General features: G+C 37.0%; 1 protein-coding gene across 1 annotated transcript in view; it reads right to left on the bottom strand.

Moving 5' to 3' along the window:
- The window catches only part of LOC119787627 (excitatory amino acid transporter 5-like), a 75,424-nt gene that overhangs the window by 4,291 nt on the left and 54,854 nt on the right, over positions 1–16,279 (bottom strand). Inside the window, exons 4-8 of the mRNA XM_038291596.1 lie at positions 8,089–8,131; positions 3,800–4,025; positions 3,594–3,693; positions 968–1,201; positions 664–858 (exon numbers count right to left, since the gene is read on the bottom strand). Of these exons, the coding sequence (XP_038147524.1) occupies positions 664–858; positions 968–1,201; positions 3,594–3,693; positions 3,800–4,025; positions 8,089–8,131 (798 nt within the window). The remainder of the gene's footprint in view (positions 1–663; positions 859–967; positions 1,202–3,593; positions 3,694–3,799; positions 4,026–8,088; positions 8,132–16,279) is intronic.

Raw genomic sequence — 16,279 nt, 5'->3', positions numbered from 1 at the left:
AGAGGATAAAGCTTTCTAAATAGAAGTTACAGATCAGATTTGCCCTTGCAACTCTCCAAAGATGTCTCTGTACTCTTTGCTTTCTTTCCTCCTATGTCAGGTAATGGAATGTATGTCTCTGTTGTTCTGCAGTTTTGTTGTTAATTCATAAGCTGTTTTTTGTTGGATTAAATTCTGTGATTCTGTGACGTTCGCATATCTTGCTGGTTTTCCTTGGGGGCCACACGCAGCTCGCTGAGCGCACCTGGGAGAGGAAGAGAAACACCCAACCTTTTTCCAAAGTTAACTATTTAGAATATTTTCTTCCTTAACATTAGGTAACATTTTTTCATGAAGTTTTGCAAAATGTTAATTCAGGACAGCCTTTTTTTCAAATTTGTATTTACAAATTGTCCTTTTTTTCAAATTTCTACAAAACATGCTTTTTGCCTGCAATGATAATGGAAAAAATATTCACTCTTTAGAAAAAAGGAGCCTTGTTGTGTGAGTGCATAATCTGGTTTCAAGGTTCCACGCCATTACTGCTAAAGGATAGATCTGTTAGGTCTGTTTTATTATCACTAATAAATACAGGCCATGAAACTTTTCTAAAAGTCCTTAATAATTGCCGACACAACAACTCAAAAAAAGTCCAGAAAGTTGATGTGGTGTGACATCACTGACCTGATGGTGATAATCTGGCCAAAGTCCAGCTCGTAATGATTAACTTGTGCTATGAAGATGGCCGCCACGGCCTCATACAGGGCAGTGCCGTCCATGTTGATAGTAGCGCCCACTGGCAGCACAAACCGTATGATGCGCCGGTCGATGTGATTATTCTCTAAGAGGCACTTGAAGGTTATAGGCAAAGTGGCAGAGCTGGAGAAAACAGAGAATCAAAAAAACAGAAATCCAAAATAACTTCTAATCAGTTCATTAAAGCAACAGAGTCAAACTTTTAAATGATGATTTAGTATCTTTTTTTAACCTGGAGGAAGTCGCCAGAGCTATGAGCAAGGCTTGCAGGATTCCTCGAATGTAAACGATGGGGCTCTTTTTAGTGATGAAGAAATACATGGCAGGCAGGATGAACAAGCCATGTAACACCAAACCAAACACCACGGTGATGGCATAAAAACCCAGCTTCTTCCCCATTGCAGATGGATCACTCATCTCCAGGATTTTACCGGCCACCAGGAACACAATGCCGAATGGAAAATACCTGGCAGGACGAAGTGCAGGAACAACCTAAAGTCAGACAGTTCTGTTACGGATGCACACAATAGTATTTAAGTGTTTAAAATTAAAATCCACCACGAACTGTGATATTATTACATCATTTTATTGAAAATGGCTTTCAACTATTTTTTTTTCTTTACCTTCATGTAAATAGAAAATTTGTTTATTTACACTTCATTTTAAAAGGGTTTTAAGCAATTTGACTTGCAGTGAAATAATTCTTAATAAATGATTTTATTCTGAACTGATCTCATGACTTTATTCCATATATGTGCCGAGTTAATTGTTTCACAATGATTTGTTGACTTAACACACAGACGTGTTCTTAAAACAACCGAAAGTCCAAAAGTTAGTTGATTAAAATAAAAAAAAACATGATGTCACAATATCTTTTAATTGCATAATAACTGGAACTCTTGAGGTTTACCAAGGCTGGACCAAAAAAAATAAAAAATTAAACAACTATGTTGAAGAAAAGCCCTTTCTGGTCTCAAATGTCAGAGAATCATACAGACAGTTTAATAAGTGAAGCTGCAATCAAAATATGTTGATTAAATAGTCTGATTGGATGAAAAACAGATTGAACTTGAAGCAGATGAGCTGTGGGTGACATTCCTTCCAACTAAAGAAACTGAGACTTCAGTTCACACATGGTCACCAAACTTGGACAATGATAAAAAGAAAACAAAAAAAAACAGGCTGGTCTCAAGTTTTGAAGGTTCGACTCTAAATGTCAGAGTCTTGTTAAAACAACATTAAAGCTACAGTGTGTAATTTTTAGCGACATCTAACGTCCAGACTGCAGACCGCAGCAACATGAAGATCTCCCCCCACCGCTTCTCCCCCACCAACAGTACGGCAAGCGTTACGGGACAAAATGTCTTCCACGACGTCCGCATCACCTACCTTCTCAAGTGATGAGGTTTGGTTACATAGATCATTTTACAGATAGTACCGGTATTCTCAGGCATAATACTGCCATCTATTGTTCAGTACCGTCTCAGTTCATCTCTCTCAAGTTGCCGTAGTTACTTTCGCGATCTCGCAATCGCTAGTTTGTTGGCTCTGCGCTGCCGTAGCGCAAAGATGTCTGCCTCCATGGCTGCGAGACCCGCTCCTATGTAATTATAAATAACGAATTCTAAGGCAACGCAAATATTATGGTTAAGAGGCTGAGCTCGTAGATGATGATAAATAACATAGTTATGTATAATATATTACATTTCTGACTGTATATCCCTGTAAGTATTACACACTGTAGCTTTAATGCAGAGATCCATCCTGTTTTCTATTGATCTTTCAGACTAATGGAGAAATGGATTAGGCAATATTTCTTGGCAGGCTTCAGGCCCCTCTTTACCTGAGAGAGACCTGAGAGGGAAATGGAAGGTGGAGAAATTAAATTGGGAATGTTTGGAAAAAAAAACAAAAAAAAAACAAACCTATTTAATCTTTTCACATCCTTAGTTCAAATTGTTTCTATCTATCTATCTATCTATCTATCTATCTATCTATCTATCTATCTATCTATCTATCTATCTATCTATCTATCTATCTATCTATCTATCTATCTATCTATCTATCTATCTATCTATCTATCTATCTATCTATCTATCTATCTATCTATCTATCTATCTATCTATCTATCTATCGATATATACTGTTCCAAATGTGTCATTTGTAAAATATAAAGTCTGCAATAAAAGTGACAAATAAAATATGACATAAAAAATTCCTTTTTTTTATCTTAAAACATTGATAAAAGTTTTATTGTAAATTGCATTTTATTCAAATCCCAAACAAAACAGTTTTTCTCAGTTTCCCATTTGTTTGAAACAATAATGAAAGAAATTCCCTCCATATTCCTGCAGCTGCATCCTACGACAGTAGTAAACAAGTAAACCAGACATTTTTTTTTACATGTTTAGAACCCTGTTATATGTTGGTGAAGATTCTCAGTCACACATAGTCATTAAAAAAAAGTTTAAAAACAATCCTTTGGACTTGGTTTCCTAGTTTGAATATGATTCCCAAAATGGAGTGCAATATGCTGGGGAAGATTCTCAGTCATCCACTTCTTGAAAATTGAAAACAAAGTCCAATGGATTGCTTTTTAACTTTTTTGGAAGAAACCTGTTATCTTCCTTCCTAATCCATCGACCATCATCTTACTAAAATTGTGTCAAATTATTAAAATGATTCATTATCAATGCTTTATTTACTGAGGTAATTCACATGGTTCTATTTTCATATGTGTTGTCTGCACTGATATTCACACCTCCCTCTACCTGTCACTTAATGTGTTAAATTTACATTTTAAATCTTAAAAAAGACATTTAAAACAAATCTTAAAGTATCTTTGAAGAGCTCCTCACCAGATGACAATGGCAACGATTCTAAGAACGGCTTCGTTGAGACTCTGGCAGAAGTTTACCAGGGCGCTTCCGTTTGGACCCATTCTTCCCAACATAATACCTGTTAAAAACAACAATGTTCAGATCTAGGGTTGGAAAAGTAGAACATTCAGAATGTGTCTTTCTGTAAGATTTGATGTAAAAACTGAAACGGTCTGAATACGTACCCATGGTGGCTGAAAAGATCACAATACCGAGGACATTCATTCCATCACTTGTTCCTTCACGAGTGCGTACCAGCACGTCCGGAGGAGGAGTCAGGTCCAGAGCAAAGTTCTGGATGTCGCTGCTGTTATCATCCTGGATGCCATAGATCAGCGGCCTCCTTGTGGTGGACTCTGACTGGACCACTGTTGGCTTTGGCTTCATTATCAGCTGGCTTTTTGTTTGGTACTGTTTAATGACAGATAAGGACCATTTTAATAAGGTTGGATAAATCCTGTTGAAACTCACTTCTGGATCCTAGTGGTTGTAAACCAGTACATGTACAAATGAATAGCACTTAAGTAGATTGTTAGTAAATTTTCTGATATAGTCATTTAATTGGAATCACCTGGAAGTTACAGCTTTATTAAAAATAAATTTATTCAAGCATGTTTCTTGGCAGAATTGGATATAAAAAAACTGCACTTTAAGGTCATAGCGACCACATTTCATTTAAAATACATATACACTCACCGGCCACTTTGTTAGGTACACCTGTCCAACTGCTCGTTAACACTTAATTTCTAAGCAGCCAATCACATGGCGGCAACTCAGTGCATTCAGGCATGTAGACATGGTCAAGACAATCTCCTGCAGTTCAAACCGAGCATCAGTATGGGGAAGAAAGGTGATTTGAGTGACTTTGAACGTGGCATGATTGTTGGTGCCAGAAGGGCTGGTCTGAAAATTTCAGAAACTGCTGATCTACTGGGATTTTCACTCACAACCATCTCTAGGGTTTACAGAGAATGGTCCGAAAAAGAAAAAACATCCAGTGAGCTGCAGTTCTGTGGGCGGAAATGCCTTGTTGATGCCAGAGGTCAGAGGAGAATGGCCAGACTGGTTGGAGCTGATAGAAGGGCAACAGTGACTCAAATAACCACCCGTTACAACCAAGGTGGGCAGAACAGCATCTCTGAACGCACAGTACGTCGAACTTTGAGGCAGATGGGCTACAGCAGCAGAAGACCACACCGGGTGCCACTCCTTTCAGCTAAGAACAGGAAACTGAGGCTACAATTTGCACAAGCTCATCGAAATTGGACAATAGAAGATTGGAAAAACGTTGCCTGGTTTGATGAGTCTCGATTTCTGCTGCAACATTCGGATGGTAGGGTCAGAATTTGGCGTCTACAACATGAAAGCATGGATCCATCCTGCCCTGTATCAACGGTTCAGGCTGGTGCACTGCAAAAACAATCCAGAAATAAGTAAAAAATGGCTTAAATTAAGTATATTTAGCCTTAATTTGAGCAGGTAAATAAGATGATTTGCCAATGGAATGAGTATTTTCACTCTTAAAATAAGATAGTTAGATAATATTTACTTGAAATAAGACGATAAAATAGTTTTTTCTTATTTTAAAAGGAAATTGTCTTGTTCCATTGGCAAAGTGTCTTACTTACCTCCTCAAATCAAGGAAAAACACACTTATTTTAAGAAAAAATAACTTATTGAGATTTATATTTTTTGCAGTGTGGTGGTGGTGTCATGGTGGGGGGAATATTTTCTTGGCACTCTTTGGGCCCCTTGTTACCAATTGAGCATCGTTGCAAAGCCACAGCCTACCTGAGTATTGTTACTGACCATGTCCATCCCTTTATGACCACAATGTACCTAACTTCTGATGGCTACTTTCAGCAGGATAATGCGCCATGTCATAAAGCTGGAATCATCTCAGACTGGTTTCCTGAACATGACAATGAGTTCACTGTACTCAATGGCCTCCACATTCACCAGATCTCAATCCAATAGAGCATCTTTGGGATGTGGTGGAACGGGAGATTCGCATCATGGATGTGCAGCTGACAAATTTGCGGCAACTGTGTGATGCCATCATGTCAATATGGACCAAACTCCCTGAGGAATGCTTCCAGCACCTTGTTGAATCTATGCCACGAAGAACTGAGGCAGTTCTGAAGGCAAAAGGGGGTCCAACCTGTTACTAGCATGGGGTACCTAATAAAGTGGCCGGTGAGTGTATATTAAATCCACAGAATATCTAGAGCAGTGCAGAAAAGTATAAATTTTTATGAACATTTTTTTCTGATAAATGTTGACGGGTCCAAAATATATAAATATTAACTTCTGGTTATGATACCAAAGCCGCCAGAAAAGTATTGTGCACAAGTACTTAGCATTAGCATTGGTAAAACAGCATCTGGGTGGGAAACATTACGTTATAGGGTTAGAATGAGAGTGGGTGTGCACAAGTGCACCATTACTAAAATTGTACCTATAACCTTTAAAACGGTTGCAGTTTAGCAGATCTTTATTTCAGCAAAAAAAAAATTTTAACTACTCTGTATATTTCAACAAATTTTTACAAAACCCTTAATCAGTGATGGGCAGTAGCGCCGCTATATGTAGCGAAGCTATTAGTTTAACTACATTTTCCAGTAGCTTGACCGTAGCGTCGCTGCTTTATTTATCAAGTAACTTTCCTGTAGCGACGGTATTGTTTTGATCAAGTAGCGACGTAGCGTCCACAAACGCTACAAAATCCAGGGCAAAACTAAGAAATGAAACCAGGTTTTCTATTTCTAAACAACAATCAGCCACAAAACTACTGTAAATAGCAGTTTCAGCTGATGCTCTTATAAGTGGCGTAGTAGCACAGGCACACTCAGTAGGGTTAAACAAGCGCACCCTTTCCGAGGCTGTCGTTCTATTGGCTGGAAAGGTTGCTAGGCGACGATCCAACTGCAATCTGAGAGAGCAAAACAAATCCGCAAGCAGAGCCTACGGGTTTGCGAACGTAACAGAGCGCGGTTTGTGCGCGAAGAGAAGGAGGCAAGCGAGAGGAGAAAATATCTGTGCAAGAAGCATGAAATCTGAGATAAGAAACAAAGATTTGAGAGAGAAGAGAAAATATTTGAGAGAGAGTGCATGTTTTGAATGTGAGCATTATAAGTTTTGAAAGCAAGAAGATGAAATTCTTTTCTCTAATTGAAGTTATGTGCTCTTGCATTATGGCAGGATAATTCTCCCATATCTATGTGCCACTATACTCTAATTAGAGTGCAGTAGTCAAACTTAGATATTGTATTTTCATGGCCTAGTTTACCTGACAGGATGTTTACATAAATCTGTTTTTAGGCTGTGCACAGATAAGATTTTTTATGGAGGGACATCTCTACCGTATATAAATTAAATACATAAATAAATAAATGCTCAATAAATAAAAAAATAAGCATTCAATTAATTGCCTCCAAAAATACAATGAATAAATATGTAGGTAGAAATTAAATTATATGGTGAGACATATATATATATGTATCTCTTAATTAGCTTCTTTATTTTTTCACCTTCTTTTGTAAACAGTTTTGTCTGTTACTTGAATCCACTGTTTAATTGAGGTCTTTTGTAGGGTTTTGTTTTCCCTAGAGATGTCCATTGAATGCAAACTCATAGCCATGTCTCGGTGTGTAGAACACTACACAGTACCTTTAATTTGGTTCTAATAACAGCAGATTGTTTACTAGTTTGTCTACTAGTAATTACTTTAGTTTTTTATTTTAATATGCTGATCATAAAGCCATGTTTACACTGCGTTATGTCATTGGCTGATCTTTAATAAATATTTTAACCAGTGCATCAGACTCATTTTGAATTGACATTAGGTTGGTTCAACGTTAAGTAGCTTCTGATGTAGTTAAGCTACTTTTAACACATTAGTGTAACTTAGCTTGCTATAATTCTTAAGGTGGTAGCTTTGGTGTAGTGAAGCTTAATTTATTGTTGAGTAACTGATAGCTTAGCTCACTACAATGGATAAGTAGCTTGCCCAACACTGCCCTTAATGCAGTCGAAGAGGTGTATAAACCCCACTAATTAATACCAATGTTAAAAAAACTATGTTCTGCAAATAAAAAACATTTGGAGTAGTTAGTAGTCAGACCTGAGTAATGATAACAGTAATAATATTTACTCACAATAAAACACGTTATTTAATGCTGCACTAATGATCTTGTAAATTATTTTTAGCATCTGCACTAAATAAGATTAGATTTCAGACCAACATCCTTTGTTGATGAAAGACAAAGATGAAGCAAAAAATACGAGTAAAAGGACCAGCTTAATTCTTCTCTGTGCTTTTTCCTCAATAAAGAAGCTTTTTATGATTAATGCATCAGCTATATTAATGTATATAAAACAATATTAAGGTACAAAAGTATTTTAAAGTCTACAATTAAAGAGAAACATTTGTACGATCACTGCACTATTAATAATGTTCTCTGTCATATCTTACCTGCTGAAACGTAGCCTGCACCAGATTTGATGGGAACATATTTCTGCAAAGAAAGAAATATTTTCAACAAACATTTATCATAGCACAGTCCTATGGAGAGTTAAAGGGGACACATGAAATACATAAACATGGCATTAAATAAATAGGTGGAAAAATGTTTAAAAATTAAAGCAAATAAATGTACGATCAAATTACTAAATTTATATATATATATATATATATATTATTAAGCAAAAAAAAAGTCAATTAAACTATGAAATAGTTTAATAGAAAAATAAATCTAACATTTTATTCAATTGCAAAAATTAATACTAATTTTTCTTAAATTAACTTACGTTTACATTTTATTATCATACCTAGTAGTTCTTTTTCTAATGGCATCTGCTTAGTAGACTTATGAAATCGTATAAACTGTCAACTTTACCCATCAAATTCAGTGGGTGGGACTAAAGCCCCTTCCATAGGAACCCTGACATGTGATTTGTGATGGACTGCTCCATAGTTTGGTTTGTAAAAAGTTAATGAAGGAATATAAGCCGGTGTTAGACAGCGTGCAGGGCTAACATTACACTACAGCAAGCTCTCACTATACTATATTTCACTGGTTCAATGGTTACTCTATTTTATCACCCAGCTTTAGCGGCTGAAAATGTTTGTTTCAGAGCAGGCCGTCCAAGAAAAGACAAAACTGAGACAATATACAGTAACTGGAGGCCTTGCTGCCGATGAAGGCGCTTCCCTTACAGTTAGGAAAAATAGAGTACTGTTAATAAATTGTAACCCTTTTTTTAAATTATATCTACCTTTTTCAGGGATAATATTAACATGAAGTAAAAAAAACAGGGAGAAATTGCCGTTGCACAGTTAGAAACAGAGGTTAAGGTTTACTTGGAGGGGGGCCTAGTACCCTCTACTTGACTTTGATGGATGTGTGATAGTTTAAATTAATTCATGGTGTGCTCCGGCACAAAAAATCTGAAGAAATGTATGAAATAATATCATTTTATTCACTTGAAATCAATATATTTAACTGAAGCCCATATGATTAATTATATTTTCATTAAATCAATTCTGTATTAATTTGCAGTTTAAATAAATGAATGACACAAAGCAGAGTCATACACACTCAGCTTTGTTTAAAAAAAAATATAAGTATAAATAATATAACCGCGGAAGTCTGGGGGACAGTGATTGGCCTACATGTTATGAATGCTGGCGTACCATAAAGAATAAATTATGAACAGTTTCAAATGATGTAATAATGTAAAATCAAGGGGTAAAAAAACCGGTGTTCCCCTTTAAGTAACGAGCAAACGAAGAAACAAAGGTGCGGGGAATCTACTAATTATCTGCTGACGGCAAACAATTAAACAGGGAATAAAGTACAAGAGAACCTTTCCAAAAGTACTTCAATAATAAAAAGTAATAGTTGAGAAAAACTCAAATACAAACTGTCATGATCCTGCCCTTTTTGAGTGTTCATTTACATTTTAATTAGGGGAGTGTTGGCCTGGTGGTTAGAGCAGTGTGCATGTGCTCTGAGAAAGTTGGAAGTACCCGGTTCGATCCGCACAGCCTCCACTCTTGGTCTCTCAGTGAGACCCTTAACCCCACACTGCTCCCCAGGTGCCGCACAATGGCAGCTTACTGCTCCCCAAGGGGATGGATTAAATGCAGAGGTAAATTTCTGCAGTGTGAGGATAATAAAGTCAATTATTATTAATTTATGTTGTTTCTGTTTCATTTTATGTCATTGTAGTTGTTTTCTAGTTGTTTTTAAGCAGTGTTGTGATTTTTTTCATTGCTCTCTGTTTCCCATCTTATGCCAGTTTCCTTTCCCCTCAGCTCCCTTCTGGTTACTTCTGTCCACACCTGCTCCATATCTGCTCATTAGCCCATTCTTTGTTCTGTTCCCCATATATGCACCATCTCTGCAGTTCCTCATTGATGGTTTCTTGTTGCATCTTTGCTTTGCTCCTTGTGTGTGTTTCTCCCTGGCATCTCCTGGTTTTTGGATTATTTATTTTGTTCCTGAATTTGTGCTTCTGTTGTCATTGTAATTTAAATTAAACCTGCTAAAACTCATCTCTGTGTCCTCATATCTGCAATTGGATCCTCAACCAACCTCCACCAAACCTTGACACAAACACTAAGAAAAATGGAGGAGAAATAAATCAGCAAAATCTGGCAATAATACTATCGTAATAACAATCAATAAGAAAATGACTATGACAGAATATGACAAAACCATAATTTAACCTGCAGGACTTGGAAAAAGTCTTATCTCCTTTCCTTCTTTCCTTGTCCTTTCTCAGGAAGTTAGAACAGACTGGACTTTCTTCTCAGCTGCGCACAAACCTCTACAGAGCAACAATTAAAAGCATCATGTGTTTCAAAGATCCATTGCCATATTGGATCTAATCCCACCCACCCCGGGCAATGCTCTGTTAGTGCCAGTTCTGCAAAAAGACCAGCTGCATTTACGATGAATAACTGGTCTCTGGAAAATAAAAACTAACCTTGTTTTTGAATGCATAGTCAGATTGGTGAAGTGAGAGCCCGTTAAGCCTTTTAATAAGGCAATAAATCCTGCTGATTAGTCTGCTGAATGGAAACACTCTCTAAACATGTTATTCCTTGTCCCAGTTCATGCATACTTTTCTAATGTTTCATTCAAGCTTTTGCTACTTTCTATCATTGAATAAGAGACCAAAACTAATTTTCTATGACATCCAGAAATTGCCGAAAATATAACATTTTCACAATTTAAAAACAATTTTATTTTAAGATGAGAGGTGGATGAACTAGCCAAAAATTGTATTCAAGTGAAAGTAGCAATACTTCAGCATAAGTGAAACAAAAAAGTAGCCAATAGACAAATTAGTAGTAATAGAAACTGATTTAATATCTGAAAATGGGAGACAGAACTACGAAGTTATGTACAAATTCTGGTATTTAATTATAGAACTACAATAAAACAATACACAAAATAAAAACTAGAAAAATATTAAAAAGAAAATCTGGTAAAAGGAAACACTTTTTACCTAAAACTTATTAAATCGATACCTACAGCTGGATGAAGAAAATACTGTACAGTAACTTTACGTTACCTCAAAGTAGCTCAATGAGCTCAGATGGAAAACATTAAAACAACAAAGCTTGTTTGCCTGCAAAAAAACTCACTTAAAAATCAATCAGGGGTGTTTATCTCTCTGGTACATTTCTGTTTAATCAACTCTGATTTCTATTTGATCGAGCTTCTCAAATTGATTAAAGTGGCCAAAATTACCCACAAGTTGTGATACTTCTTAATACTAATACTTAAGTAAACAGCCTTGTGCAGTAATATGCTCCTCAATGTATATTTTTTTTACAAAGGTAAATTACAGTAACTGAGTAATTATAGCTGATTACAATCTACATCTAGTAAAAATGTATGATTATATTGCCAAAAGGATGATTGATTTCCAGTAAAAGTAAAAACAATTTACATTTAAACTATACAATGTTCTCCAAAATCAGGGATTTTAACTACATAGTTGCATGCAGCTGCATTCAATCTGATAAGTTCAGACCAAACGCAGCAGGAGCAACAAAAAAGCGTATGCTGCTTCATTTTTGATGATTGTCCACATTAAGGTCAGTCCAGATGTCCAGTAAAGTGTGTCCAGATGCGTCCAGTGCTTCTGCTGCCCCTGTGTTCAATGGCAGCGAGCAGCTTTTCTATATTTGCTGTGATCAGTGGATGAAAAGTAGTATTAATATGCAGGGCTCGATGTTAACCATCGCCCGATCTCCCGGGGGAAGTAGTTTTCATTGTTGGGAGAGTACAAATTTCATTGCATTTGCCCGCTGGGCAAGTGCAGTGATTGCAAAAAAACATTATTTATCACTCAAAATTACTTTAAAATCACCGACATTCGATGAAAACGACTCAGAAGCGTTGCCGGCTCCATTTTTGTTGATTTGTACAGGTTCTCGCGTGATTTGAAAAAGCCGGGAGATTTTCTGCCAGTTGGCGTGATTTTTGTCCACCTAGCGGTAATTTTGATGTACTGTAGTTACCAAAATGGCAAACAAGCTAGAAAGCGCTATTATATGGCAGTCTTGTGCACAGTGATGCAGGTCATACATTAAAAAATGTTCATTATATTTTTTTCTCTCAGACATTGGAGTGGTGCATTTAAATGTTATAGATCTAAACATGTTAGATTGGTGACCTGTTATGTTGTTATTATTGTCTTGTTGCTGCATTTATTTTGTCAGGGAAAACTAATCCTGAGTCAGTTAAAAGTCAGGGAATTCTGAAATGATGTCAGACTGTGGAAACCCTGAATAAAATAACTATGTATAATGATTCTCTAGAAAAGTCACATTATAGTAATAGTATTATCTTGGATAAACATACCGTGACTCTAAAATAAAAGTTATTTATTTGTGTCATTGACTTCTGTCTTGTGATTTATCTTAAGTTTTTAACCTGTCAAGTTTTTTTTAGATTTTTAACATTACAATTTATATTTTTCCAAGCACACAACAGTTTAAAGAAAAGTTTAGTTTGAAAAGAATGTGCAGGAAGAATTGAAAAGCATGTTAACATGGTAATGTAGGCTTGAGTTCATTATCTGACGCATGCAGATACACACCAGGAACCTGGAAACTTAAAAAATACTGAATTACAAAAAACATTTAATAAACAAACATGTTTTATTGATATATATATACAAAAATGAATATTAGGAACTATACTTATCAAACATTATACTGGGCAAGTAAAAATTGTTTCTGGGCAAATGAAATGTGAAAGTCACTTGCCCAAAGGGCAAGTGGTAAAAATCCTTAACGTCAATCCCTGATACGTATAAAGTGAGAAAGTCCACATGAAAACTTCATCTTTGCAGTCAGTTAATCAAGTTTACCATCCTGCCTTCAAATATTATTTTGCTGTCTGAGCCGCTTGGAGAACCTCTTCACGCCTCTTCACGGTCTCCGCTACTGTTCGCGGCAACTGGAAGGTACTTTTCACTTATGTGATCAAACTGCAGGCTCCAGAACAATAAAATGGAACATATTTCTCCCACAGGTTTTGACATTTTAAGTTAATTTAGGCATTAATAACCTGTTTCAGAGGAGTGATCATAGCGATCTGCATCAGTAGTGCTGCGTCTGTCTCCCTGCCAGCTCCCAGATTAGCTTCTCTGATTGATTGTGGTGCTTAATCATGTTCTTCCCACCCTTCCGTTTTTTCTGTGTCCGATCTGTACCCGGAAATTGGATCCTACGCTACTTCCGGGAGCTAACTTTTTCAGTCTTGGATTTAAACATAAATCAGGTCTTTTTAAATTTTATTTTTTCTTTTCGTGCTATACTTATGGTATATAGTGTGCAATCTCACAAAAGAAAACACTAAAATGCGAATAAACTTTGTTTAATCATACTTTGCTGAACTAATTTGAACATGTCCTATGATGACTTCAGACAAGCAGTTTAACATAGAAAATGTAAAAAGGATCAAATTGTCTCAGAAAAGCCAAACAATTTTTTTTAAAGATGTGTATTAGCATTCTTTAGTGATTTAAGGATAGATATAAATACTTTTAATACCATGATTACATTACTTATGGTGACCTAGATGAATATCTGCTTGCACGCGTAAATAAGCTTATGTTACGGATTGTGCTTCCAGTACAGATCGGGTAGAGACAACCAGTCTATCCAATGCTCACATTGTGGCTTTACCAGTTGTACAGCGACTACACAGTGCGACTTATCAAGCACATTTAAGATTTGGACAAAGCAAAACATAACTGAATCCACAAGGAGAAATACAACCATCCTCCTCTGTGTGGATTATAATCAGCCTCTGTCAATCAATCCAAACCACAGTTCATTTAAACTTTTCATTTGGTGTTTCATTAAATGCAGTAGATGAAGTTATGCGCTATCTCAACTAAGCTGAGCAAGTAAAACCAAGAAAGTTTTTCACTTCTTAACAACAGTCTGCAAAATACAACCATACTGCATTAGTTTGCTTAAATGTAAAAAATAAAATAAAATAAACAAAACTCTACTGTGCAGAGTGAGGAGACCTCTATAGGCCTCTTCAGAGGTCTGAGCACAATGTCTGCAAATGTCAACTCAAGATAAGGTCAGCAGCTTTGATGTGACTGCCAGGAAAGTTAAGATCCTATGAAAAGCTGCCAATGATAAAACCCGCGACAGCTATACAATAGTGCCCCCTGAGCAGCCTTATAAAGAAAGAAAACTATCCAACACTGGCTCTGTGAGAAGAAGTGATGTGCTTTAATGTTCAAGACTTGAACAAAACTAGAAAATCTAAATGACTTTGACTTCACAGTCTCAGTCATCTATTAGATCATATGGTCGCCAAAATGTCCATACAAATAATACTTTGCTTTTGCACAAAGCTACAAACGTGGGTTTTTCACATTTCTCAGATACCAGTTGGTTATGGAGTGAATTTTGTTCCATTATTGTTGCAAAAAATAACATGTCGCAAGTAAACAATTAGAAAAAAAATGTTATCCGGAAATTACATTTCTTAACCAAAAAAAGGTTATGAGTAGCTTTGCTCACATTTATTCTCACATTTTATTTTTTCATATAATGTAATTTTTTACCTTTTTCATATACACTATATTGCCAAAAGTATTTGCTCACCCATCCAAATTATTGGAATCAGGTGTTCCAATCACTTCCATGGCCACAGGTGTATAAATTCAAGCACCTAGGCATGCAGACTGTTTTTACAAACATTTGTGAAAGAATGGGTCGCTCTCAGGAGCTCAGTGAATTCCAGCGTGGAACTGTGATAGGATGCCACCTGTGCAACAAATCCAGTCGTGAAATTTCCTCGCTCCTAAATATTCCACAGTCAACTGTCAGCTGTATTATAAGAAAATGGAAGTGTTTGGGAACGACAGCAACTCAGCCACGAAGTGGTAGGCCACGTAAACTGACGGAGCGGGGTCAGCGGATGCTGACGCGCATAGTGCGAAGAGGTCGCCAACTTTCTGCAGAGTCAATGACTACAGACCTCCAAACTTCATGTGGCCTTCAGATTAGCTCAAGAACAGTGCGCAGAGAGCTTCATGGAATGGGTTTCCATGGTCGAGCAGCTGCATCCAAGCCATACATCACCAAGTGCAATGCAAAGCGTCGGATGCGGTGGTGTAAAGCACGCCGCCACTGGACTCTAGAGCAGTGGAGACGCGTTCTCTGGAGTGACGAATCGCGCTTCTCCATCTGGCAATCTGATGGACGGGTCTGGGTTTGGCGGTTGCCAGGAGAACGGTACTTGTCTGACTGCATTGTGCCAAGTGTAAAGTTTGTTGGAGGGGGGATTATGGTGTGGGGTTGTTTTTCAGGAGCTGGGCTTGGCCCCTTAGTTCCAGTGAAAGGAACTCTGAATGCTTCAGCATCCCAAGACATTTTGGACAATTCCATGCTCCCAACTTTGTGGGAACAGTTTGGAGCTGGCCCCTTCCTCTTCCAACATGACTGTGCACCAGTGCACAAAGCAAGGTCCATAAAGACATGGATGACAGAGTCTGGTGTGGATGAACTTGACTGGCCTGCACAGAGTCCTGACCTCAACCCGATAGAACACCTTTGGGATGAATTAGAGCGGAGACTGAGAGCCAGGCCTTCTCGTCCAACATCAGTGTGCAACCTCACAAATGCGCTTCTGGAAGAATGGTCAAAAATTCCCATAAACACACTCCTAAACCTTGTGGACAGCCTTCCCAGAAGAGTTGAAGCTGTTCTAGCTGCAAAGGGTGGACCGACGTCATATTGAACCCTATGGATTAGGAACGGGATGTCACTTAAGCTCATATGTGAGTCAAGGCAGGTGAGCAAATACTTTTGGCAATATAGTGTATATATATATATTCATATTTGTTCAGACTTCATTTCATTTAAAATCTTTCCGTAAAAATTAAAAAAAATCCACTGGACTTGGTTTCCAAGATTTTAAGACGTTTCGCAACCTCTCCAGGAAGCTTTCTCAATAAAAAAAAAAAAAAAAAAAAAAAAATTTTTTTTTTGAATTGAGAAAGCTTCCTTGAATTTTTACGGAATGACTATGACCTGGATAACTGAGAACCTTCATCATCATTTAAAATCTTGTTTTTCAGGTCAAGTTTTACGAGTTCCCTTCTTCTTAAGG

The sequence above is a fragment of the Cyprinodon tularosa genome, unplaced genomic scaffold (genome assembly GCF_016077235.1).
Source record: "Cyprinodon tularosa strain WSP-4 unplaced genomic scaffold, ASM1607723v1 ctg30, whole genome shotgun sequence".
Classification (NCBI taxonomy): domain Eukaryota; kingdom Metazoa; phylum Chordata; class Actinopteri; order Cyprinodontiformes; family Cyprinodontidae; genus Cyprinodon; species Cyprinodon tularosa.
Note: the sequence above shows the minus strand (reverse complement) of the source record. Positions and strands in the feature narration are given on the sequence as shown.